Genomic DNA, 25,157 nt, shown 5'->3' with positions numbered 1-25,157 from the left:
ACCTATCCCAGACCCAACATTTTCCACAACAGAGTAATAATGAAACCTGACTGTTTACAGGAACAAAATTTTATTTTGGCCATCTCCTCTAGTTCAGCAGCAGTATGTACAAAAAGAAAAAGAGGCACTGGCTATTGTTTATGGTGAACATAAATTTCATTTATGTCTCTATGGTGTCAAATTTTGTCATATCACGGGGCACAAATCTCTGTTAGTATTGTTCGGCCCTCAGTCTTCTTTACAGCAGATGATGTTCAATGCTTAACATCACTGAGCTCTATTCTTATCAATATATGATTTCACGTAAGCAGGATTCACATTTATTTTTTACTGGCAGCTAAGCCTGAACTTTGTTATGTACACTTGACTTTTACCTGTGCAATCGTTTTTTTGCTTGTGTTCAAATGAATGAGACATTATATCTTATGACAACACGTAGAGATGGCACTGTGTGTAAGCTTGTAAAATCACGACGACAATGAAAAACTAACATGTTGTAGTCTGTGCTTTGTGATCAATACCAACAAGAAGCAGTCAATCACTTCTCAAGTGAAAGTATTGTTCTGATTCATATGACAATCCAGGCAGTGAATGAACGCTCCTGACTACAAGAGATCTGACCTCAAGTTCTAAGCTGACACAGATCAAATTTCATTTTCATTATTCTTTGCTAATAGCTCTACCTTTACACACCAAAACTTAACTTGAATTAACTTCCATAATTGTCAGTAGGCACAGACTATCAATAGTCATAATTTAACAACATTATGAAAAGGAAAGTTGCTACTCATCACATAGTGGACATGCTGAGTTGCAGATAGGCACAACAGAAAGACTGTCACAAATTAGCTTTTGGCCAGTATGGCCTTCATCAAAAATAGATGACACACACACACACACACACACACACACACACACACACACACACACACACACCACTGCAGTTTCTGGCAACTGAGTGTGTGTGTGGGGAGGGGGGGAGGGGTTGTCTATTTTTGACAAAGGCCATACTGGCCGAAAGCTAATTTGTGACAGTCTTTTTGTTCTGCCTATCTGCGACTCAGCATCTCCTCTATATGGTGAGACCAACTTTCCTTTTTATAATAGTCATAATTTGTTGTTTGTAGTACTCTGCAGAAATAGCCTGCGGTGGATGCTTCTGCTTATTAATGCACAACTCGAATCATTCCACATACCTTTTTTGAAGGGATTGGCACATGATCTCTGAATGAATGAACTGATTAATTAATTTTGAATGAACAAATAAATGAATGAAAGTGAAAAGAATGGAAGTAACAATTCAGAACATGACGAACACAGTTGTACTTCTGATGAAAGGGAAGTAGAATGTACTGACAACAAACATAAGCCACGGTAAAAATACTCGCATTGATTAAAGTCTGGTGAAATTTAGGGCAGACTTTCAAATGTTCAGTAGAAACCATTGAGCACAGCAAGCCTTGACATCAACATTATGTGAAGTACACCCTTCAGGTACAGAACTGATAGTATCCCAAAAATTATTATATACTGTACATATAAGGAATACTTGCTTTGCACCATACAGCTATTATATGATGATAAAAGGATGTGGTTACCAAACTTTCAGATAGTTAAAAGATTTTTTTGGAGGTTTATGGACCCTGACTGACAGATGGAGAATTATTAAATGGGCAACTTTTGCTGATGTCCCAAATTTTTCAGGAAATGTCTAGGCAAATACTCACATTGCCAAAACTGGAAGATTAATAATTAAATATATGCTAGCTCAGTTCACTGCAACTATGCTAAGGAAGAAAGGACAATCTGACATCTGCACCAGCCAAAAATATCTTGCTGTGAAATTTTCATGATAACAATATGTGGCACTGCATATACAAGGGGAAAAACAAAGCCCAAAACCAACCTGTTGCACAGATTCCCAAGGAATGGGTGGTACTTGAAAGTCTATTCGGGTTTGCTGCCGGATCCTAAAATCAACAAATCAACTTGACTCGATATTTCGGCGATCCAACTGTTCGCCATCTTCAGGAAAATGCTGCTTATGCTGATGAGTCCCACTGAGAACTGACACCAGGTTGCAAATCGACGTCCTATATAGGCCACCGATCAGTACACGGCGCATGCGCCGCCCATCACAGTTTCTGCCTTCCAAAACAGGGAGGTGGCGCGGCCCTTAGTGAAACACTGCTGGCAACGATATATCGCAATCAAGGCTGCACCGAAGAACGTTCAGTTTTGATGCGAGATAATACCAGATTCCACATTTTGCTAAGAGGAAACCCATTGTCTCTGTTGATTAAATTATCAGTCAACCTAATTTCAATCGCCTTTTTATACACACTGTTCCAAAAACCGGAAATGTTGGCAACCACCACAGTTTCCTCAAATTTCATTTTGTGTCCCCCATTTAGGCAGTGTTCTGCTACCACCGATTTTTCCGGCTGTTGTAGCCTCGTATGTCGGCGATGTTCCACACACCTGTCTTGCACTGTGCGAATAGAACGGACAACATAAGCTTTCCCACATTGACATGGAATTTTGTACACCTCGAGTTTCCTAAGCCCCAAATCATCCTTCACAGAGCCGAGCAGAGCCCTAATCTTAGAAGGTGGATGGAAAACACTCTTAATGTTAAAATTCCTTAAAATTCGTCCAATCTTAAACGATAAGCCTCCAGCATAAGGAAGAAAGGCCACAGATCTATGTTCCTCTTCATACACCTCCGGTGCTGGTCCAAACTCCATAGCCCAATGAATCTGCTTCTCAGTGTATCCATTTTCCTTAATAACTGTCATCAAATGCTCAAGTTCTTGGGTTAAGCTGTCTGCATCAGAAATGGCATATGCTCTCCATACCAAAGTCCTAAGGATGCCACTACGTTGGTGTGGTGGATGACAACTCTTAGGATGCAGATACCAATCTGCATGTGTCGGCTTTCGGTGAACACTGTGTCCCAAAGTTCCATCTGGTTTTTTATAAACCATTACGTCTAAAAATGGAAGCATCCCATCATTTTCAACCTCCATAGTAAATTTGATACGGGGAAGAAGACAGTTCAAGTGGCCCAAAAATCTGTCAAGAGCATCACGTCCATGCGGCCAGATGAAGAAGGTATCGTCCATGTATCTCCAGAAGCACGTTGGTTGCAATTTAATCAACAGAGACAATGGGTTTCCTCTTAGCAAAACGTGGAATCCGGTATTATCTCGCATCAAAACTGAACATTCTTTGGTGCGGCCTTGATTGCGATATATAGTTGCCAGCAGTGTTTCACTAAGGGTGGCGCCACCTCCCTGTTTTGGAAGGCAGAAACTGTGATGGGCGGCGCATGCGCCGTGTACTGAACGGTGGCCTATATAGGACGTCGATTTGCAATCTGGCGTCAGTTCTCAGCGGGACTCATCAGCGTAAGCAGCATTTTCCTGAAGATGGCGAACAGTTGGATGCCCAAAATATCGACTCAAATTGATTTTAGGATCCGGCAGCAAACCCAAAGAGACTTTTAAGACAGGAAAGACTACGCAATCACAATACGTGGTACTGCCATGCATGATAAGTGTTCATCTTCATATACACTTCTGAATCCAAGTTGCATCCTCCATATATTGAACTAAGGACCAAGGACGATGAAATTCACGAAGTTATAACTGAACTTGTCGTAACAGTACCTGAATAATGCATCGGTGCCTCACTACCTTATGTAAGGAGCTGCTAAGCAAAGGAGAATTAGGCTAATTTTCCTGGAAAACCCATATGCAGTGAGAATAAAACTGGCCGATACAGAATATTTAAGGCTTGTTACAAGTGACAGCAACACGCATAATCCTGTTTTCAATGTAAGAGATGTTAAGTTGCACTTCAGGTGGAGAACTATTTCATGGTGCACTATATACAACTGAGCTGTGTGATTTTTTTAAAATGTATATGACTTTTGAATAGCTTTAATCTCTGAAGCAGTGCATGCGTGAAAGACACAAATGTACTGAAAAAATATTCTAGCCATACGGAAATTGCAGTTCACATAAATGGTAACAAATGGATTAAATGAGTTCAGACAATTACAAAACTTTCAGCAAATACTTTTATGGCTTGTTAGGGATGGAAAAAATGGACCCATTAAAACCAACACCAGTATTTTAGTTTTGAATAATTGGTACTTTTTTGTATTTGTTAGGTCTTGATAATAACAGGTGTTTTTATTTTTTAGTAATAGCTGAGTATTAAAAAAAGCATTTTTACAATTTTTCGTTTTTGAGTAAACCTTTCTTAAAAAAAGGAGTAATTTTTATTTGTAAAATTTTATTGGTTTTAAATACGAAAATGGGAGCAGCAATCATCCACATTTTAATAACATTGCTATCAGAAATGAGCAACAAACACATGGGATGAGAACTGGTACAGCACCACTGAGACAATAGTGTCACTGTCATAACTGGATATCCACTGCATTACAGAATGATACCAAACACAGTCTGGAAATGTTTTTATGAAGTGACACAGCAATGAAGTACAATGCTTAATTTGCTTTAAAAGGCTAATGATTTGTCTGCCATTTCTATTAAATAATTAAAGAGGAAGGCCATCCAAATAAATGAAAAACTTAGTAAGACTCCATTTATAGTATACAACAGAAATAGAAAGTAACTGGTCTGCTGCCTGTGTCTACATAATATGCCTTTACCATATTTACTCGAATCTAAGCCGCACTTTTTTTTCCATTTTTTGTAATCCAAAAAAGTGCCTGCGGCTTAGAATCGAGTGCAAAGCTAGCGGAAGTTCTGAAAAATGTTGGTGGATGCCGCCACAACTAACTTCTGCCGTCTAATATATGTAGTGCTACACAGGCATGCTTTGTAGGCACAAAGATAAATACTGGCACCAAAACCTCTGCATCAGTAAATAAATTTTAAAAAAGGAGGAAGACGAGCTTATTTCTGCGCCTCGAGTTCGACCACTGCATTTTCATACATTATCCAAGGAAGTAAATACAAATTCCGTATTGTTCATCTTCGAATGTAGCAGAATTTCAATGTACTATGAAAATCCGACTGGCAAGACTGTTTGGGATGTTTGTCAATATGGCGAACTCTACGTTTTGAATTTTTTCCTACCTGTGAGAAGAGATGGTTACTAATAGCAACTTTTATGAATTGTTAATCACATGCAGTATTCTCTTCACCATAAGAATAATACAAATATCAACATTTTGTCATGTAATGTTTCCTGTTTGCTGCTATCTCATTTAAATACTGTCTGCCTAATAAACTACGAAACTAGAGTGAGACAACAGCAAACGCGGAAGAATATACATATCATGTCATGTTTATATTTGTATTATTCTTATGCCTAATAGTGATACAGTCAGAAATGAAGCACAGCAATTGACTAGATTTTTAAATCTCAGATGACTAATTTCTGTGCAGAATGTAATGTAATAAATAGGCGCCTGCAAAGATTTTCAAACGGAGAAAAAGTTTCGCTAAACTCTCGTTCAGAACATCTTCTATCATACGCAGTCTATTATTTGGTTCTTGTTGATCATTATCAAAGAAAGCAGCAGTGTAAGTAACAAAAAATAGCAGTCTCTTGCCATTGTTTCGCTAATGAGACGATCTCTCTCTCTCTCTCTCTCTCTCTCTCTCTCTCTCTCTCTCTCTCTTTTAATTGTATGTGGCGGTAGCGCGCACAAAAGCAAGCCATGCCGCTAGCGGTGCGGTGACAGGCCGTAAACATGCACAATCAGAAATGCGACAAACATTGCATAACACAGTACAGTAATGCAGTTTAAACTTACAGTGACATAAACACCTATAACAAACAAAACGTTGCTTATCACATCAAATAAAAATAAGCAACCAATTCAAACCAGACGAAGCACGTGAAAGAGAAAGGGTACCCGTATAAAAACGGACAGAGCACCTGATGCAAAGCAATGGCTACCTGGTAAAGCTTAACTGCTAAGCTTACGACTCGAACCAAACTACCGTAGCTGTGTCGTCATTCATTCGACCTAAATTGTGTCTCATATTACAATGGACCAACTTTGTTTCGATTTGGAGGTGTGACCAAAAACTTTTATCTCTCCTTGAATTTCGTGTCTCAAAGTTCAGGTGCGGCTTAGATTCGGGAACATTTTTTTTCCCTTGATTTCGAGTCTCATTTTTTCAGTTGCGGCTTAGATTCGAGTAAGTACGGTATCTGCTGGTAGCCATTGAAAATGGAAATCAACAGGAGAAACAGAAGTCTCCCACCTCAGTGTCCATCCTTTTGCACTGGCTATTGGTAATGTGCAAATAGTGGTATGATCCCCAATCACAACATGATTTTTGAGCAGTTTCATAAAATCAGAATTAACAGGAGAATACTGGTCTTTTTTTTTTATGGCATCCAAAGACTTATCACTTTTTGAGAAAAGCCGCAAATGGTGAATTTATTACAGGAAATAATAGGAATAAAAACTGAAAATCAGGTATTTCTCAAACTGCTCATTTTGAGTGGGTTTAATACTCAGTTTACACAGGTGTGTGTGTGTGTGTGTGTTTGAGGGGGGGGGGGGGGGACGGGACACTGAAAACTGTTTATTTCAGCAATAACCACCACTCCTATGTCTAGAACAATTCAGAAGAAATAGTAGGTAATAAGATTTTTGAAATATGAACTGATCAAAACTCACCATTATCCTTTATCTTTTTCACATCTGCTCCTTTGAAAATATCAACAAAATGGAGCAGTGTGAAGTTGCCTTTCCATGTCATGGTACTGTTTTGGCTCAGCTTTTGGACACATTTTATAATTTCCTTTGAATCCTCTGTTACATCTACTGCTGTGTATTGATTCTATAGGACAGAGAAGCAAAATGAATGTATTATATATTCTTGAACTTGAGAAATAAGTTAGATGTAGTAACGAAAGCTCTGGCAGAATGTAGGCAATTTAGAAGTAAACTAGAACACTCGCCGAATAGCAGAAGCATTGCATTGTTGACAGGTACACACTAAAGAGAAAGAAAACCTGATAGCTTTAAGAATAAATCATTTGATGAGCTACAGCAAGCATGTAAGAGCTTGCGCTGTGCGCGCTCACACACACACACACACACACACACACACACACACACACACACACACAGCAGTGGCCCCTACATTATGCTGGCTGGACACAAAATGTCAGGATCGCACTTCGCCATGTGGACTAAGATGAGATGGGGGTTGAATGGTGGCATTTAGGTGGTGTGGGCAGTGGGAGAAAGAGGCAAGAGGCAGAAAGAGGGGATTTGGGGATGGTCAGCTAGTGGCTCAGAGGGAACCATCTGGTTGCCTGATAAAGAATGTTGAAGGGAGGGATGGCAGTTACATGCTATCATGATGACAAATAATCAAAGTCCTGACAAAGGATATTGTTCAGTTGCACCACTACCCACCAAAATATACCCTACCCACAGTGAACCTCCTCGACAATACCTCATGGCACACAAACACTGCCTAGATGACCTTTCACTTTGCCATATACTTCAAAACTCTCTCCCAAAATTCCACGTAATCCAGAACCCAAACAAATCCAAATCATTGTTCTTAACCTTTCTACCAAAAACCAAAATCCTAACTAAGTTTCAGTCCTACAGAAAGGCCTTCCCTTTAGACCTACATCCAAGTTTAATCAAGTTGCACTAGTCATAGACCTTGTGGTGGAAATACTTGTTTATTACTGATCCATTCAACTAAAACCTACTTAAGCCCAAAATTGAACCTTGCCTCTCTCAGTTAATACCACCATCTAATCATTGCCCTCTCTGTAACCTCCCACCTAATCACCACCTGCCATCATCTTTACCAACATCCCTTCCTAAGAACACTAATCTCCCAACTAAAGAAAGGACAGCCATTCACACTATCAAAACAGATTCCGACCTAATCATTTCCCAGCAGATGAAGCTCCACCACTTCCATGATGAATCTTAGTGACTACCTGACAGAAGGTTGCTGCCAACTACCTAACTCCTCCGTCAGCTACGAGCTATTCCAGAATTCCAAGTTAACATTCAATCCCTACTGAAATCATTAGGAACAACCCAGAACCTATCCTCTGAGTCCATCTCCCTCTCACCCCAATGACACCCCACATTCCCCCTTTCTACATGCTCCACAAAATACACAAACCCAACAATACTGGACACCCCTTGTTGCTGGTTATTTTGCTCCTAATGACAGACTTTTCAAACTTGTTGACCAATACCTCCAAGCAATTGCCTGAATTGTCGCCTCTCGCATCACTACCTTCACTAAATCTTCATAATCCCCATCCCTTCGCCAACTGGATCCCTACTCATCACTGTTGATGCCGCCTCCCTATACACCGACATCCCTCATGCCCAAGGCCTTGCTGCTATCGAAAGCCACAACACCCAGTGTCCTTCAGACTCCATATCCACTACCTCATTCCTCATATGCCTTAAAAACTATATCCTCACACACTGCTATTTCTCCTTTGAGGGGAACATATATGAAAACATTCGTGAACACATTCATGGCACCCTCATTGTACACTCGTAAACCAAACTTTTTATGGAGCATCTAGCCTCCCAAAACCCCAAATCCCTTGTCTGGTATAGGTTCACTGATGACATCTCCATGATCTGAACTCACGGCCATGAAATCTCATCCTAATTCCTCCACAACCTCAACGCCTTCTCTCCGACCCAATCACCTGGTTCTTCTCAATCCAGCGTGCAAACCTTCCTGGACATTGACCTCCTCCTCTCTGGCGGCTCCACCACATGTTCTGTATATACTGTATTAAAGCCACCAACAACTATCAGTACCTGCACTTTGACAGCTGTCACCCTCTCCATCACCAAAAAATCAATCCAATACATCCTGGCATCATATCTGTAGTGATGAGAATTCCTTTGCCAACTATGCTACGGGCCCACAAATGCCTTCACAGACAGCCACTCCCCCCCCCCCCCCCCCCCCCCCCGCCCCACCACCCCCAAATCAAACATATTTCCCTTGCTGTATCCTCACAAACCCCTGATCCTCTTCCCACCCTCCCCTAGAATCAGCTACAAGGGAGTGGCCCACTCCTCATACAATATCACCCTGGACATGGGGCATCTGTACCAATCCTTCACCAGGGCTTTTATTATCCATCATAATGGCTGAAAATAAGGGAACTCCTACTTAATATCCTTCCTACCCCTCCAAAAGTTGTATATTGTCATCCACCGCACCTACACATCCTGATTCATACTGTGCCACTCTTACTCTGAACCCTTGCCACAGACGTCACATCACTGTGGAAGACACAGCAGCAAGACTTGCTCAATCCACCCACCAGCATTTCTTACTTTACATCTATCACAGCCTTATCATTCCCTATCAGAGACTGGGAAATCTGTGAAAGCACCCTTATCACATACCAAATCTGCTGCAATCACTACACAGCTTTTCATGTCAGTATGACTTCAACCAGCTGTCCACCAGAATGAATGGCCACTGCCAGACTGTGGCTAGGAACAAAGTTGACCATTCAATGGTGCAGCATGATGGCTTCATTGACTGCTTCACAACCCATGCCATCTGAATCTTTCCTAGAAGCACCAGCTTTTCCAAGTATGCAGATGGAAATTACACTTGCAAAACATCCTCCGCTCCTGTAACCCTCCTGTCCTCAATATCTGTTAATCCATTGTCTTCCTGCCATCTATCCAACAGTTTTCGCTACCTCTCTTCTGTCACCCCTCCATTGGTCTTGCCACAGTGGCAATACCCATTACCATCAGATCACAAAAGTTAAGCACTGTCGGGCTTGGCTAGCACTTGCATGGGTGACCGTTCATGTCTGCCGACAACTGCTGGCAGTTGGGGTGCAGTCACCCTTTGTAAAGTCAAATGAGGAGTTATTTGACTGAGAAGTTGCGGCTCTGGTAGTAAGAAAACTTCCAATGGCCAGGAGAGCAGTGTGTGGACCACACATCCCTTCCCTCTGCCACAATATCTGCAACCAGTGATGCCTATGGGTTGAGAATGATACGGTGGCCTGCTGGTACCATTAGGTCTTCAAGACCTGTTTGGATAAAGTTTATTTGTTCTGTCACCCTCTGCCAATCCACACCTGCATGTCATCTTCACGGTGCAACCTAGCTCACTGGCTCTGGTACCCAAGTATCACATGCCTACCTCATGCACCTACCAGCCCTGGCCAGCAAACTCCTCCCTCCTAGCCACTAACTTTCCATCCCTCAACCTCCTCTTCTCACTTCCTGCCTCTCCCCCCTTCTATCCACCCAACAAATACACCCCCACCCCTCCTCCCAACGCTAGTCCACCTGCTGAAATGCAATCCTGACATTGTGTTTACAGGCGGCACAATGTAGGGGGTGCAGGTGTGTGTGTGTGTGTGTGTGTGTGTGTGTGTGTGTGTGTGTGTGTGTGTGTGTGTGTGTGTTGTACCTTAGCTCATCAAAGGACAATTCCAAAAGCCAGCAAGTTTCATTTCTCTTGTGTGTGCCCGTCAATGACTCAATGTTTCGGCCATTCGGTGAGGAATAAGTAAGCTTATCATTAATGCATATTTATCTGAATCTCAAGAAATATCCAAGGGTAACAATAAATTAAGTAAATCATATAGAAACTGGCATTTAGTTTCATTAGACATATTTTACGGTGAAAAACAGGTGCAAAGTGCAGTTAGCCTGAGACTCCCCCCCCCCCTCTCTCCTTTAACAAAAAAAGTTATTTTGGATCATTACTGCAAGTGGTCTTCAGTACAGGAGCATTGTTGAAGTCTTGTTCCACCTTAAAGTCTCACTACACTCATTTCTCACTCTTAATTAGAACTCTCTTGTACCAGTATATAATATGTATCTGATGATGTAGACCAGTTTTCTCAGATGAACTTTCCTTTTGATACAAGGAAGTAGCTTAGCAGGACTCGGCACAGAACACTAACATTTTTAGAGCATCATGACCTTGTCTAATAAGGAAATATTAATTTACACTAGTTCTCACTGCTGACACAATTGAAAGAACGTTTCTTAATTTTTAAGCTTTCTTTTCTTAAATGTAAGGAATGAATTTTGTAATTTTAATATTCTGAACTATTTCCCTTCACATAAAACTGGGCAATCCTGAATCCATAGTGTGAAATTGGCAGCGTAATTAATATAGTTGGAAATGAGTACTAATTCCGAATAATTTAGCTGGCTAGCATATACTGCCTCACACGTGGATCTGAGGATGTCGTGACTAAATTACTGATAGTCTTAGTACAACATAAACACATCACAATGAAAATAACATTTCTTAATTTTAAATCTTTCTCTGCTAGAAAATATTTGCATATTTAGAAGGTAATCTACTTCTGCAACAGTTCCAAAATCCAGATACAAAAATTGTATATTTGATATGTACACAGAAAAACCAACAGAACAAATTCAAATTTAGCTTAGCACATTTTGTATTCTGACTATATATTACTTTTGTGAGGCACAAGGGACATAAGGGACAGGAAAGGAACAACATTTTATGAAACACAGATTTATCAAGATTAGTTACCTGCTGCAAACAGTTATCACAAGCTGTATCACGACTTATTAAGCATTGCTGTCGATCAAAAATTTCACCAAAGTAGTTGAGCTGCAATGCTCGGCGGCAATCTGTTCTGTTTTCACAGTACGCTACCATCCTGTACAAATTGTCATAATGTGTCTGTCTAGCCGCATAGTTGTCCCGATCCACTGAAACACCAGACAGTGGTAAGCTTAGCTTTTTTCTTTGTTCACAATCTAGTTAATACTGCCTGTGGGAATCAAATTTATAGTCGGGACATTTGGTGAAAATTCAACATTAAAAAAACACACACTTCCTTTATTGGTAAAAGGTTACTTTGCAAATTTACCCTTTCTTATAAAATTAAACATTCATGGACAAATGCAAGGACACACAATTGCTGCCCGAGTTAAATGTTATAAAATTTGTATATTAATTTTAATACATTATATTTCCAAATATCAGTATTTTAGCTACTGATGCAAATGTTCTCATGGAGGAATGCTATTAGTTATGAGCTATGAATTTTATGCTTTTATTTATATGCCTGATAATCATACAGACTACTGTGTTATTAAAAATATGATAGCCAACACTTATATACGTTACGGAAAATTATTCCTGACGTTGGTTCCCTTTGGTACAATTGGTTTCCTCTATTTCTGTGGCTCCAATTCATGATGAGGGACCACACATTCATCCCACACACAAAATTAATTTTTTTAGTACTCTGTGTCTTCTTTCATGCTCCATCTTCTATTTTCATCAAGTCCTCCCTCTTTCCTTTAATGTTCCTATCATTTTCACCCCTTTCCAAGTTCTCACTGATCTTCAAAATGTATTATGCCACTTAATACCAGTAAAATCTTTTCATAATGTCACCTATCAACTTCTTGCTCAACACACACTTCCTCACATTCCATGTGATCCATATAACACTGTTGGGAGAAATGAGGCAGCCCCTTTGACTGCTGGTTTCCTCATCCATATTTGTGAAATCAACTTCTCTATCTCTCCATCAGTACTCGGCAAGCCACTGTATACTGTGTTTTGGAAGTTACATATTACACCAGTATCATTAGCCCTTTCCCTCCTATTTTACACATTTGTTAAAATAACTATACCCCTTGACTCTTCTCAGAATAATGATCATTACTTGAATTTTAAGAGGAAGTTTAGTTTAATTGTGACACACAATATCTTTTTACAGTCACTTTACACAAGTTTATTACAAAATGTGCCCCCCCCCCCCCCCGCCCCTCTCTCTCTGGAGAAGACAATGTGTGACAAAATTGAACAGGTCAGTTTCTCTCAGAGTAATTTTCTAGTTTTTGTTAAATCTGTTTGATAAAGATTCCAGACATAGGACTCACATTTAAAAACAAGTTGGAGAGGAATTTTGTGAGCAGTCTTCTTTGTACTTAAGTTTCCCTTATCATAGCCAAGAAATTAATTTCATCACTATGAGATATGTGTGAGAATTTTATTTTAAATTGCTGCAGGCACTAATGCCTGAACACCTCACTGTTCCATCAAAAATATCAGGAAAAGCATAGATTACTACTCAGCGTAAAGATGACAGATTGAGTTGCAGACAAGCACAACAAAAAGGCTGTTACATGTTTAGAATTCGGCCATGGCCTTCTGACAAGAAAAAAAAACACACCAATTCACAAAAGCAAGCACACCTCATGCATACATGACCACCATCACCAGCAGCTCAGACCAGAATGCAACCATCACATTGAGTAGTAACATGGACTGGAGCAAGGAAGGGGGAAGGATAACAGGGTACGAGTATGGAAGAGGGGGGGGGGGGGGGCATGCTGTATTTGGCAGAGCATGCTGCGACTCAACAGAGCATGATAGGACACCCTGTTGCAGCATTGGTAGGCCATGGGGAAAGATGGGGGGAGGGCAGAGAGTAACAGGGAGTGGAAAAGAAGAGAAGAAGGGAAAGGGAACGAAGGGCATGTGCTTCAGCAGAGGGTGGTACACAATGAGTATGAGTCTGAGGCGATGTGAATAGGGAGGAGGTGAGAGGACAGAGGGTGTGGAAACTGTTGGATGGATGCTGTGGGGACAGTAGGCTACTGTAGGTTGAGGCTGGGATAATTTTGAGAATGGTGAATTTGTTGTAAGAGTAACTCCTTTCTGCGCAGTTCAGAAAAGCTGGTGATGGAGGGGAGGATACAGACGGCCCTGGTTGTGAAGCAGCCATTGGAATCAAGATGTTATGTTCAGCTGCAATATCTGCCACAGGGCAGTGGCAATTCATTCTGATGGACACCTGGTTGTAGCCATACCAATATAAAAAGCTGTGCAACGATTGCAGCAGAGCTGGTACATGACACGGCTGCTTTCAACAGTAGCCTGACCTGTGATTGAGCAGGAAAAGCCTCTGATAGGAATGGAACAGGAAGTGCAGTTTGAATTGGTTGGGCAGGTCTTGCACCTCAGACTTCCATAGGGATATGATCCCTGTAGCAAGGGGGCTGGGATTGGGTGTGGCATAGGAATTGACTACAATGATCTGGAGGTTGTGTGGGGAACCGAAAGGATGTCCCTCATTTCAGGTGTGATGATAAGTGATCAAAGCCCTGGCAAAAGATGCGGTCAGTTGTTCCAGTCCAGGGTGGTAGTGGTAACAAGGGGGCACTCCTTCGTAGTTAGCTCTTGGGGGTCGTGGGATGACTGGGGGTATGTTGGGAAACAGCGTAGGATTTTGTCTGCAGACTGGTTCTGGGGAGATCGTGTCTGTCTGTGAAGGCCTTGGGCAAGGCAGTTCTATCTCGTCACTGCATATATGCCATCTCCAGGTTGTCAGGCTGCATGGGAGGGATTTTTTGGTGTAGAAGGGATGGCAGCTGCTGAAAAGCAGGAACTGTTGGTGATTGGTGGGTTTAATGTAGACAGAGGTGAGGATGGATACACCAGAGAGTAAGTAGTCAACGTACTGGAAGGTGGCAAGCTTGGTTGAGGAGGTTTAGGTGGAGCAGATGGCAGAGAAGGTGTTGAGGTTGTGAAGGAATGTGGATAGGGTGTACTAGCCCTGAGTCTAGATCATGAAGATATCCTCAATGAACCTGAACCATAACAGGTGTTTTAGATTTTGGGAGGCTAGGAAAGTTTTCTCTAGATGACCCAGAAACGGCTTGGCATAGGAGGGTGTGATGGAAATGCCCTGGGCTGTACCATGGGTTTGTTTGTACACTTGCCTTCACAGGAGTAGTAGCTGCATGTTAGAATAAAGTTAGTACGGTGTATTACAAATGAAGTACTGCATCTGGAGTATGAAGGACATTCATTTCTGCCAGATACTCTCTGGAGTTCATGACACATGACACATGACAGTGAGGGAATTTTGTCTTGCAGGTAGGATGATTAGATCGGGATTTGTTTTGATTTTGTGAATGATTATACTTTCTTCTGCAGAAAGGTTGTAGTTCTCAGGTAGGGACCTGGGGGTAGATGATGAGGCAAAGATGGAAGTAAGGAATTTATGATAGGTGAGCAGGGAGTTGTTAGATCAGAGAGGGGGAGGATCACAATTAGATGGTGGTATGAACTGGGAGAGGTAGAGTAACAAAAAAGTGGTTCCACTGCATGGATTGAGAGAAGGAGAGTAAGTAATTGCAAAGTCCATCATGATTAAATTTGGGTGTAGTGCTAACTGCAAGACATTTGGATAGGATGGAAACTTATGTAGGATTGTGTTTTCTGGGGGAAAGGTTAACTACAGTGTTTTGGATTTGTTAGGGTTCTGGATTTTGTATAGTTCTGAGTGTGAGTTCTGGAGGATGTAGCAGGTTGAAAAAGTCAGCTATGGAGAGTCTGGATACTATGAGGTATTGACAAGAAGGAACACTGTGAAACTTCCTGGCAGATTAAAACTGTGTGAAGGACCAAAAATCGAACTTGGGACCATTGCCTTTCACGGGCAAGTGCTCTACCAACTGAGCTACTCATGCACGACTCATGATCTGACCTCCCAGATTCAATTCTGCCAGTACCTCGTCTCCTCCCTTCCAAACTTAACAGAAGCTCTCCTGCGAACCTTGCAGAACTAGCACTCCTGAAAGAAAGGATATTGCGGAGACATGGCTTAGCCGCAGCCTGTGAGATGTTTCCAGAATGAGATTTTCACTCTGCAGCGGAGTGTGCACTGATATGAAACTTCTGATAATACACTTGATTTCAATGGCTGCTTCACTACCCAAGCAATCTGGATTCTTCCCTCCACCACCAGCGTTTCTGTACTGTGCAAATGGGAGTTATCCTTACAACAAATTCTATGCTCCTGAGATCATCCCGGCCGCAAGCTAAGTGACCTACTGCTTCCACCCCTCCACCCAACTATTTCCATTCCCTCTGCCCTATCAACTCTTCTCTATTCATGTCTCTGCACCCCGATTGTGTGCTGCCCTCTGCCAACACAGCCATATGTCTTTCTGCTTCCCTGATCCCTTTCTTGACAGCATCCCCTCCTCCCCTAAACTCTCTGTTGCATAGCCTCCTGACACTGCAACTGGCAGTCTTATCACACCTTCATCTAATCCCTGCATGTTCCACCAGACAGTGCTATTCTTTCGCACCAACCTGTACTCTGCCATTCCTCCCCCTTCCCTGACTCACTGTAGACTGCTGCTCAATGTTACAATTGCATTCTGGTCCAATCTGCTAGTGATGGTCAAGGGTGTGTGAGGTGTGCTTGCTTTTGCAAGTGTTTTTTTTTTCTTTTCTTCTCTTTTCCCATTGTGAACAAGGCTTTGGCCAAAAGATAAACATGTAACAGTCTGTTCATTGTGCCTGTCTGTAGCTCAACGTGTCATCTTTACGGTGGGTAGCAATATATACCTTTTTTGTAATATTTCTCATATTCCAACCAGGAGTTTCCATTTGATTTTGCCAAACGACTTTTCTTCCATCCCACAACCCTACGGTTTCTTCCTCTGTTACAATTCTCTAAAGCTTTACTCTTGTCAGAGTCTATTCTCTTCTTCTTTACCATGTTTTTTCAACATCTTCTAAACTGCTACTAGCACTCTAAGTCTTCTGACCACACTGTGCCAATGGCCTTGTCTGCACAGCACACAGCTATGTGGCCACAAGAACTGTTGGTGCAGCATCTCAAGCTGCAAATTCTTCCCACCAATAATTACCTCCCTCATCCGCGCATATTTTATTTTGTTTTCCACACAAACTTGTGAACCTTGACCACACCAATCCCCCTCCCCCTCCTCTCTTATCCCAATGTGCAAACACTCACATACCTCATCCATTACTTTTCTCCCACATTTTTTTTTAAGTATGTGTGAGTCTTTCTGTGTAATTTTACATACTCTATGCATTTTTGAATATTTTTACTTGATCGTGCATACTTTTATGTATTTGTAAGTATTTTCACATATCTGTGCATGTTGTGATGTGCCTGTAAGTATTTTACATGTCCTTTCATTATCCAGCTCGCCTCACAACCATCTAACTGCTTCATTTGTCCATTTCTGCTTCATTCGCATTTTTCCAATGCTGTCACTGCCACAGTAGATCACTGCTACATCCTTTTGTACAAGTGCAAAAAATATCCCATTCCTTGGGCAAAACTAGTCCCACATACTGCTCCTTAAATGCTGTCTATACCACGCAATCCCCCAAATGGCCTTATGATCCCATCCCTCCTTGCACAATGACTGACATGTTTTTTTTTTTTTTTCAAATTCCATCAATCTGTGGGCCTCACAAACCTGGTATCACAAAAACACATCTTAATGGCACAGACATCACACAACCACCTCTCATACCTCTGAAAGAACCTGCCAACATCCTACTGCCACCCTGGGGCACCACTATCCAACCTCTATCCCACCCTCACTGTTCCTCCTCAAAGCATCCAGACCTTGCCTAGCTGACGTTTTCAACCTGCCACATACCCCAAAACTCCTTGCCAACACTCCACCAAATCCAGAGCCAAAAGATTCCTGGAACACTGTTATTTATCTTTCCACCAAAATCGTCAGCTCAGTGGAACTTTCAGCCCTACCTTCAGCCCCATACCCAAATTTAATCATGTTGGAATTAACATAGCCTCCCACATCAAATATACCAACCACTTCCTTCCCCAACTTTCCACCATCCTATTCTAGCTCCCTACTCATCCTTGCACTATGGCACAGCAAAGTACACCCCATGTCACCCTCCTACTCCAACCTGTTACTGGGCTATCTACAGGAAACCTTCCTAGCCTCTCAAAACTCCAGGTTCATTGTTGATATCTCCATGACCAGGATGTAGGAGCAAGACACCCTATCCTCGTTCCTTCACAAACTTAACACCTTCTTTCCCATCCACTTCATCTGGAACTCCTCAATCTAATGTGCCACCTTCCTGGATTTTGGCTTCCTCAACTATGGTGGATCCATCCACACTGCTGCTCACATTAAACTCACCAGTCACCAACTGTACCTGCATTTCGACAGCTGGACTTCCCTTCCACACCAAAAAGTACCTTCCATACTGCCTGGCCACCCAATGACAACAGTGACAAGAACTCACTTGCCCAATTTGCTTAAGGTCTCACCATGGCCTCCAAAGATACGCACTATCACCCACATCTAATTCACAAACAGATTCCCTGTGCAATTTCCCCACAGATCCCCAAGAACAAGAGCTGCAAAGGAGTGTTCCCTTTTTCACCCAATGCAATCTTTGACTGGAACAACTGAACCGCATCATTCATCAGGACTCAGATTACCTATCATCATGTCTTAAGTGAGGGACATCCTACCCACGAACCTTCACACCTCTCCTAGTGTTATTCCATTGCCCACCCAACCTGTACAACATCTGAATCCAATCCTACACCACTCCCAATCCCAACTCCCTTGACACAGGGATCATATCCCTTTGAAAAACCCAGCTGCAAGACCCGCCTAACCCAGCCACGCAGCACTTCCTGTTCAAGTCCTGTTACAGGTCTATCTTACACCATCAGAGGTTGGGCCACCTGTAAAAGCATCCTTGTTATATACCAGGTCTGTTGTACTCATTACACAGCACTTTATATTGGCATGAGTACCAATCAGCTGTTCACCAGGATGAATGGCCACAGCCAAACTGTGGTCAAAAGCATGGTACACAACCCTGCGGAACAACATGCAGCTAAACATAACATACTTCATTTCAATGGTTTCACTGCCCGAGCCATCTGGGTCCTCCCCTCCATCCTCAGCTCTTCTGAACTGGGCAGATGGGAGTTATTGAAACAATACATTCTCTGCTCCTGAAATTGTCATGTCCTCAACCTGCTGTCCCCACACTCTCCACACAACAGTTTTTGCCCCCACTATCCTTTCAACTCCTCTCTATTCATGTCCACTCATCCTCACTGAGTACTGCCCTCTCCCGTCACATCCACCTGTCTTTCTCCTTTCCTGCTCTTCTTCTACGTAGTTGCCCCTGCCCCTTCTTCATCTCCTATCTACCTGCCCCACAGCCTTCCGAGGCTGCGACTGGCAGTCTTGTCATGCATACATCTAGTCCCTGCACTCTCTGTCAGACCTCTTCCCTCTGACCTGTACCCTGATATATCCCCCCCCCCCCCCCCTCCCCCTCCGCACCACACACACACACACCGCCATTTCCTATCCCATTCCAGACTGCCTCTCAAAATAACCGCTAAGTAGCAATCTACCCTTTCCTAATGCTGTTAATATTTCAGCCTGGAGTTTCCATTATTTTACTATTTTGATCGACTGTGCTGACTATCATAAAAGGTGTAGTCATACAATACAAAATCTTTGCACCTGTTCACGCTTATTAAATTACACTGCTGTTTAAACCTTATTGAAAAGACAGTTAAAGCAACATAACATATTAATAACTTGGTGGTGATGAATGTCTGTGTGGAAGCATCTGTCAGAGCTCTCTGAGTCGGGCACAGAAAACTCGAGGTCACATTGCGCGAGGTCAGTATCACTATAGTGCCAAATGGGACAGACCCCGCACCATGAAACAGTTAAAGGAATGGGAAAAGACAATGTACTGGATGATCAAAAAGTCAGTATAAATTTGAAAACTTAATAAACCATGGAATAATGTAGATAGAGAGGTAAAAATTGACACACATGCTTGGAATGACATTGGGTTTTATTAGAACAACAACGAAAAAAAAAAAAAACCATATTGATAGACGTAGAAAGATCTCTTGCACGCGGCATTTGATGATGATCGTGTGCTCAGCCGCCACTTTCGTCATGCTTGGCCTCCCAGGTCCCCAGACCTCAGTCCGTGTGATTATTGGCTTTGGGGTTACCTGAAGTCGCAAGTGTATCGTGATCAACCAACACCTCTAGGGATGCTGAAAGACAACATCCGATGACAATGTCTCACCATAACTCCGGACATGCTTTACAGTGCTGTTCACAACATTATTCCTCGACTACAGCTATTGTTGAGGAATGATGGTGGACATTTTGAGCATTTACTGTAAAAAACATCATCTTTGCTTTGTCTTACTTTGTTATGCTAATTATTGCTATTCTGATCAGATGAAGTGCCATCTGTTGGACATTTTTTGAACTTTTGCTTTTTTTTTCCTTTAATAAAACCCCATGTCATTCCAAGCATGGGTGACAATTTGTACCTCTCTATGTACATTATTCCGTGATTTATTCAGTTTTCAAATTTATACTGACTTTTTGATTACCCAGTATGTCAATCAGTGAGCAGATACAGTGCACTTCATTACAACATGGCTCAGACATGACAACTGGATGACTTCACATGTGGGAAGAATCATTGAGAAACTGGAGGAAAGACAAAGTGTGATGCATGTAGCTCACACCATTGTTCACAGTGCAGGGGGAGCATTCCAAACCACAGGCAATGCTGCCTAAAAGAGAGGAGTTGGTCAACCACATTCAACTACAGGAGAAGATTTCTGCTACAATGTATTACAGGCAAGAAGAGACCAACATCAAACAGCAGATGCAATTGCAATTACATTTAATAGGACTGCAAGGCATGCAGTCTGACACTCTACAGCAGCATGGCAACTGCATCGGGTCATCTCTTTGCCCTGACCAGTATGTGTTCTGCTGACCTCTAGACATCTGTGACACCATTTTCAATGTTTCCAACAGCATAGACCCTATACAAATGAGGTATGGCATCGTGCACTCTTCTCAGATGACAGCTGATTCAGTCTAAGTAGTGATTCTGGACATACCCTCATGCAGCGAGGTGGAGTTTCGCGAGTTGACCAAAGAAGGGTGATGAGTACAAAGGCAGGTTACTGCAGATAACTACTGGAAAATCCCTGAAAGGGTTCTGTTCTTTGAGTCAGTGATGTGCACATGCCCAATGAAAGGGTGTTACTTTCCAGAAATTAAATATTACTTGCAAATATTACAGAGAAACATACTAAAGCTGAATGCAGTGGACCTAGAAAATAGATGAGGATATCAAATTGTGCAACCCAACATCACAAGTCCGATGCAGTGTTCCATGATGCTGCACAAACTCTAGTTCTTAATTATTGAGATTTAGTGTTGTAAGCAATGCTACTGGTAAATCAAAACTGCTATAATCATAAACAATACATCATACTATAGCTGAACTGTACAGTGAACAAATAATGACACAGACTGGCTGCAACTTTAATGGATCCAGAGAAACACTTTGATTGAAACTGCTCAATAAAATTAACTGCAATAATTACATGAATCATGACATCAGCAAATGTCGCCCTGTAACCTTACTCTTTTCATAAATCTATTTCTGTTTAGGTATGTAAGCTATTTCCACATCAAATTCAGCATTATTGTAATCTGAGACATGCCTCCCATTAAATCAGCCATAATTCAAATTTGGTGAGTGCTACTTAAAAATCAAGAGCACCATGTAAATGAGCAGTAAGTTATGCTCTGATCTGATATACCATATTTGTGTATATAAAAACATATTATTTCAACATTGTGCACAATGGCACATCATGTTTTTATTAATATTTAGCATCATGTGCATGTGAGAATGTTTCAAAAGTTTGGAAAATGACCAGCATGGGGAGGTGCTCCTTTCAATATATTTACTATTAACGAAAACAATGCAATTTTAGTTATGGCCGTTTCAGCATAATATTGTGAGAAGATGTGAACATAAATAGCAAGGGTGCCCATATGGTAGTCTGTAGGTGGGGTGCAGGTGGGGGGGGGGGGGGGGGCTAGACCTGGGGTTTGAGGTATTTTTAATATTTTGTAAGAAGAATGGTGACTTGTAAGTGGCCATAAATAAAGCTACAGTTCCAACCCTTTTAAAAACCTGTACAGTACCAACATTTAAATCACTTCCTTGAAAGAAAAACACCTGAGTTCACTATATTTTTTTCCTTTCCCTGAGAGCTGCAAAAGAGGGGTGGGGGAAGGGGGGGGGGAAGGAGGGACGGGGGGATGTTCCCCACCACCACCACCACCACCACCACCACCACCACCACCTTGTCCCCAGTATGGTTGCCCTTTACGAATAGTGTGGTATGGATTCCTAAGGTTTGAAACAGAAGCTGTGCCTCCTGGCCTTTTCATGTGGTCTTGTCTCATGGGTTGGTGTGGTGTGGTGGGTCTATTTAGCTTTTGGCAGGAGTGGAACTTATATTTTCCAGTGGCAAGCCAGCCACATAGTTCCAACACTTGAAAGTTTTATAAATAGTAGAATCTGAGCAACTCACTGGGCTTTAATACTTTTTCACGCTGCTTTCAAGTGCTGTAAGTTTTCACAACTGGAACACTAACTTTGCAGGAGTCATATTTTGTGATGTACTTTTGCAGCGAGTGCAGCGGTATCACTGACGAACTTGAGTATTAATGCATAATCAGGACATGGATTTTGGTTCTCCTTTCATGGCAGCTTATTTATCTGGTGAATCAACCAAGGATTATTCGCGATTTGTGCAATCTCAATTGCATTTAGTTACAATTTCAGTTTTTGAACTTTTATGTGGATACCCATATGCGTTTAGTTAATGGATGTAAGGACATCATATTTTTTGTGTTTTGACTGAACAATATATGGCACTCAAACTTAACTTTGTGACTGTATTGACTAAATTTGTGTTTGTTTCCATTAAGTTACCATTATTTTATTTAGCATAGTTACTTGTTTATTCACTCATTCTTTTCTTTGTAATATATTTCAAAATTCATGCATGTAGTTGGTGCTTGCCTGACCATATCTATGTAAACAGCTGGAGCTTCTATAAGCATTTACCGCAAGTCGAGAGCATTGATGGTTCGGATGTAACATATTCTCTCAATAAGAGTGTCAGCCTGTAATTTCTTCCAAAAATTGGGAGGACTTGTGTCCTTGCTATGGTAAACAACTGCCAGAAGAAGAGGCAGTTCTATTGCATAACTGATACAGAATCCCCCAACAAATTTAGTGGCTATCGACTGGCTTTGATTGTTAACTGTCCACTCAGTTATTTGTCATGTTGTCACTCATATGACGATATTACATTATCTAATTTCAGGAAACAGGATTTAGAATCCATGCCTTATTTTGTCATCCTGAAATTCAATACATGTGTGGTCAGTCTATGACACTGCTGAAGATTTTAAACAGTTATGTTAACTGATAGCCATAACTCCCTAGGCTTTATGGCTAATTATTTAGACAAACTCGATTTCAAACTTACAGAACACATCTTTCACAAGTCTTTTTTTCTTTTTAAACCCAATCTGGGTGTTTTGAGATTTTTTGTTTACCTGCAAAGCAGATTCACTTCCTTTTACTGTTATTGAACCACACTGGAGTCTTTCTAACCTTGGCTATTTATATGTAAGCTACTTATGTGTCATGTATCCTACAATATGTTTCAATTTGAACTATAGGTTCTCCACATTTAATTCCTATTGGGTAAATGATGACTGATGTCCTTCGCATGTAGTAGGTACAATGTTAACTTCCCTTACATCTATCTACCTCTACATTTTTTTCCTTTCTTATCTGTTATACTATTCTGCACAAGATCAAACAACAAATATTATTAGACACTAGGGAGCCAGAAATTGAAATAATTTGTGCAGAAATTTATTTTGATTTGGGCACAACAGTCTTCCAATTTTCCTTGGTTTCTTCCCAGTTCTTTTCTTGTTCCAGAAGAAATGTCTAGTATTATAAAAGCAGGAGCCATGATTGTTGTGTGTAAGCATTTGTGCTGATTTCGTGACAATTTCCATTTAATGTAGCACACAGAAATTTTGTTTCTTATTATTTATATCACTCATATCTGTTAAGTTAGCTTTTTTATTTACATTTGTTTAACTAAAAATTATTAAAAATAAAAAGATACAACAACTGAGAAAAACACAACAACAACAAAAGGTAATAATATGAGAGTGGCAGTTTCATTCAAAAATTTACTTACAGTCTATCATTTTGGCTATTCTATTTTTGTCTGCAAATGAATAGAATAGTATACATTCTGAGAGCTCGCCATCACGACCCGCTCTTCCTGACTCCTGGTAGTAACCCTCTATAGATTTAGGCAATGAGTAATGGACAACAAATCTCACATCCGGTTTATCAATGCCCATTCCAAAAGCAATAGTGGCACATATGACCTGGAAAGTGTACCATAAGCACATTCAATACATGATTTTTAGTAAAATTATATTTCTTCACAATATACATGAACTGTTCTTAGATATTAGTAAGCAAAATATACATGTTGTGTAACATGTTCAGCACTTCAAAAAGCACTAACTGTGTGTGTTTGGGTGTGTTTTTCACAAACATTCTCAAGAGATAATTTTTTGTCAATTGTCAGTAATAGTAACTATTGCACATGTTGTCCCTACATATATGGTATTCCACATTCTGGCAGAATGTACATTTAAATCTGCATACATACATAAAAAGATACAATGCAGAGAGTACTTTGAACCCATACTAGTTATTCCCTTTTTGTTCCAACACAAACACAAGAGAAAAACGACTGTCCATATGGCTGAGTACCAGCCCTAATTTCTATTATCTTATCTTCACAGTTCTTAGACAAAATGCACATGGGGGCAGTAAGGATCATTCAACCACCCACTTCAAATGCCGGTTCTCTAAATTTTCTCAATAGTGTTTCACGAAAACAGAGTAATCTTCCCACCAAGATGTCACATTTCAGTTCACAAAGCATCTCAATATTAAAACAGTAACAAATCTGGTAGTATGCCTCTGAACTGCCTAAATGATTTCCTTTAATTTGACCTGGTGGGATTCCAAACACACAAGCAGTACTTAAAATGGGTTGCCCTACCATTCTGTATGTGGTCTCCTTTATAGATAAGCCATGATCTCCTAAAGTTCTCCCAATAAACTGAAGCTGACCATTGTCTTTTAGTGCTCCTTCCATTTAATACTGATATTAACTCGACCTAACTGTGTTAAGCCGTACACTATTAATGCTGTATTCAACCATTACAGGATTTCTTTCCTTACTCGTCTGCATTAACTTGTATTTTCTCACATTTTGAACAAGTAACCATTCATTACACCAACTAGAAATCCGGTCCACGTCATCTGAAATCCTGTCCAAGTCATCTTCCATCTCCCTACAGT

General features: G+C 41.1%; 1 protein-coding gene across 2 annotated transcripts in view; it reads right to left on the bottom strand.

Annotated features, from left to right (window-relative positions):
• Positions 1 to 25,157, bottom strand: part of LOC126281372 (Bloom syndrome protein homolog) — a 171,359-nt gene that overhangs the window by 34,399 nt on the left and 111,803 nt on the right. For both annotated transcript variants that reach the window (XM_049980288.1, XM_049980289.1), the window contains exons 17-19: positions 23,971 to 24,166; positions 11,559 to 11,740; positions 6,677 to 6,839 (exon numbers count right to left, since the gene is read on the bottom strand). In XM_049980288.1, coding sequence (XP_049836245.1) covers positions 6,677 to 6,839; positions 11,559 to 11,740; positions 23,971 to 24,166 — 541 coding nt within the window. The remainder of the gene's footprint in view (positions 1 to 6,676; positions 6,840 to 11,558; positions 11,741 to 23,970; positions 24,167 to 25,157) is intronic.

Source organism: Schistocerca gregaria, chromosome 7 (assembly GCF_023897955.1).
Source record: "Schistocerca gregaria isolate iqSchGreg1 chromosome 7, iqSchGreg1.2, whole genome shotgun sequence".
In the NCBI taxonomy this organism is placed as follows: Eukaryota; Metazoa; Arthropoda; class Insecta; order Orthoptera; family Acrididae; genus Schistocerca; species Schistocerca gregaria.
This window is presented reverse-complemented; position numbering and strand designations above follow the sequence as displayed.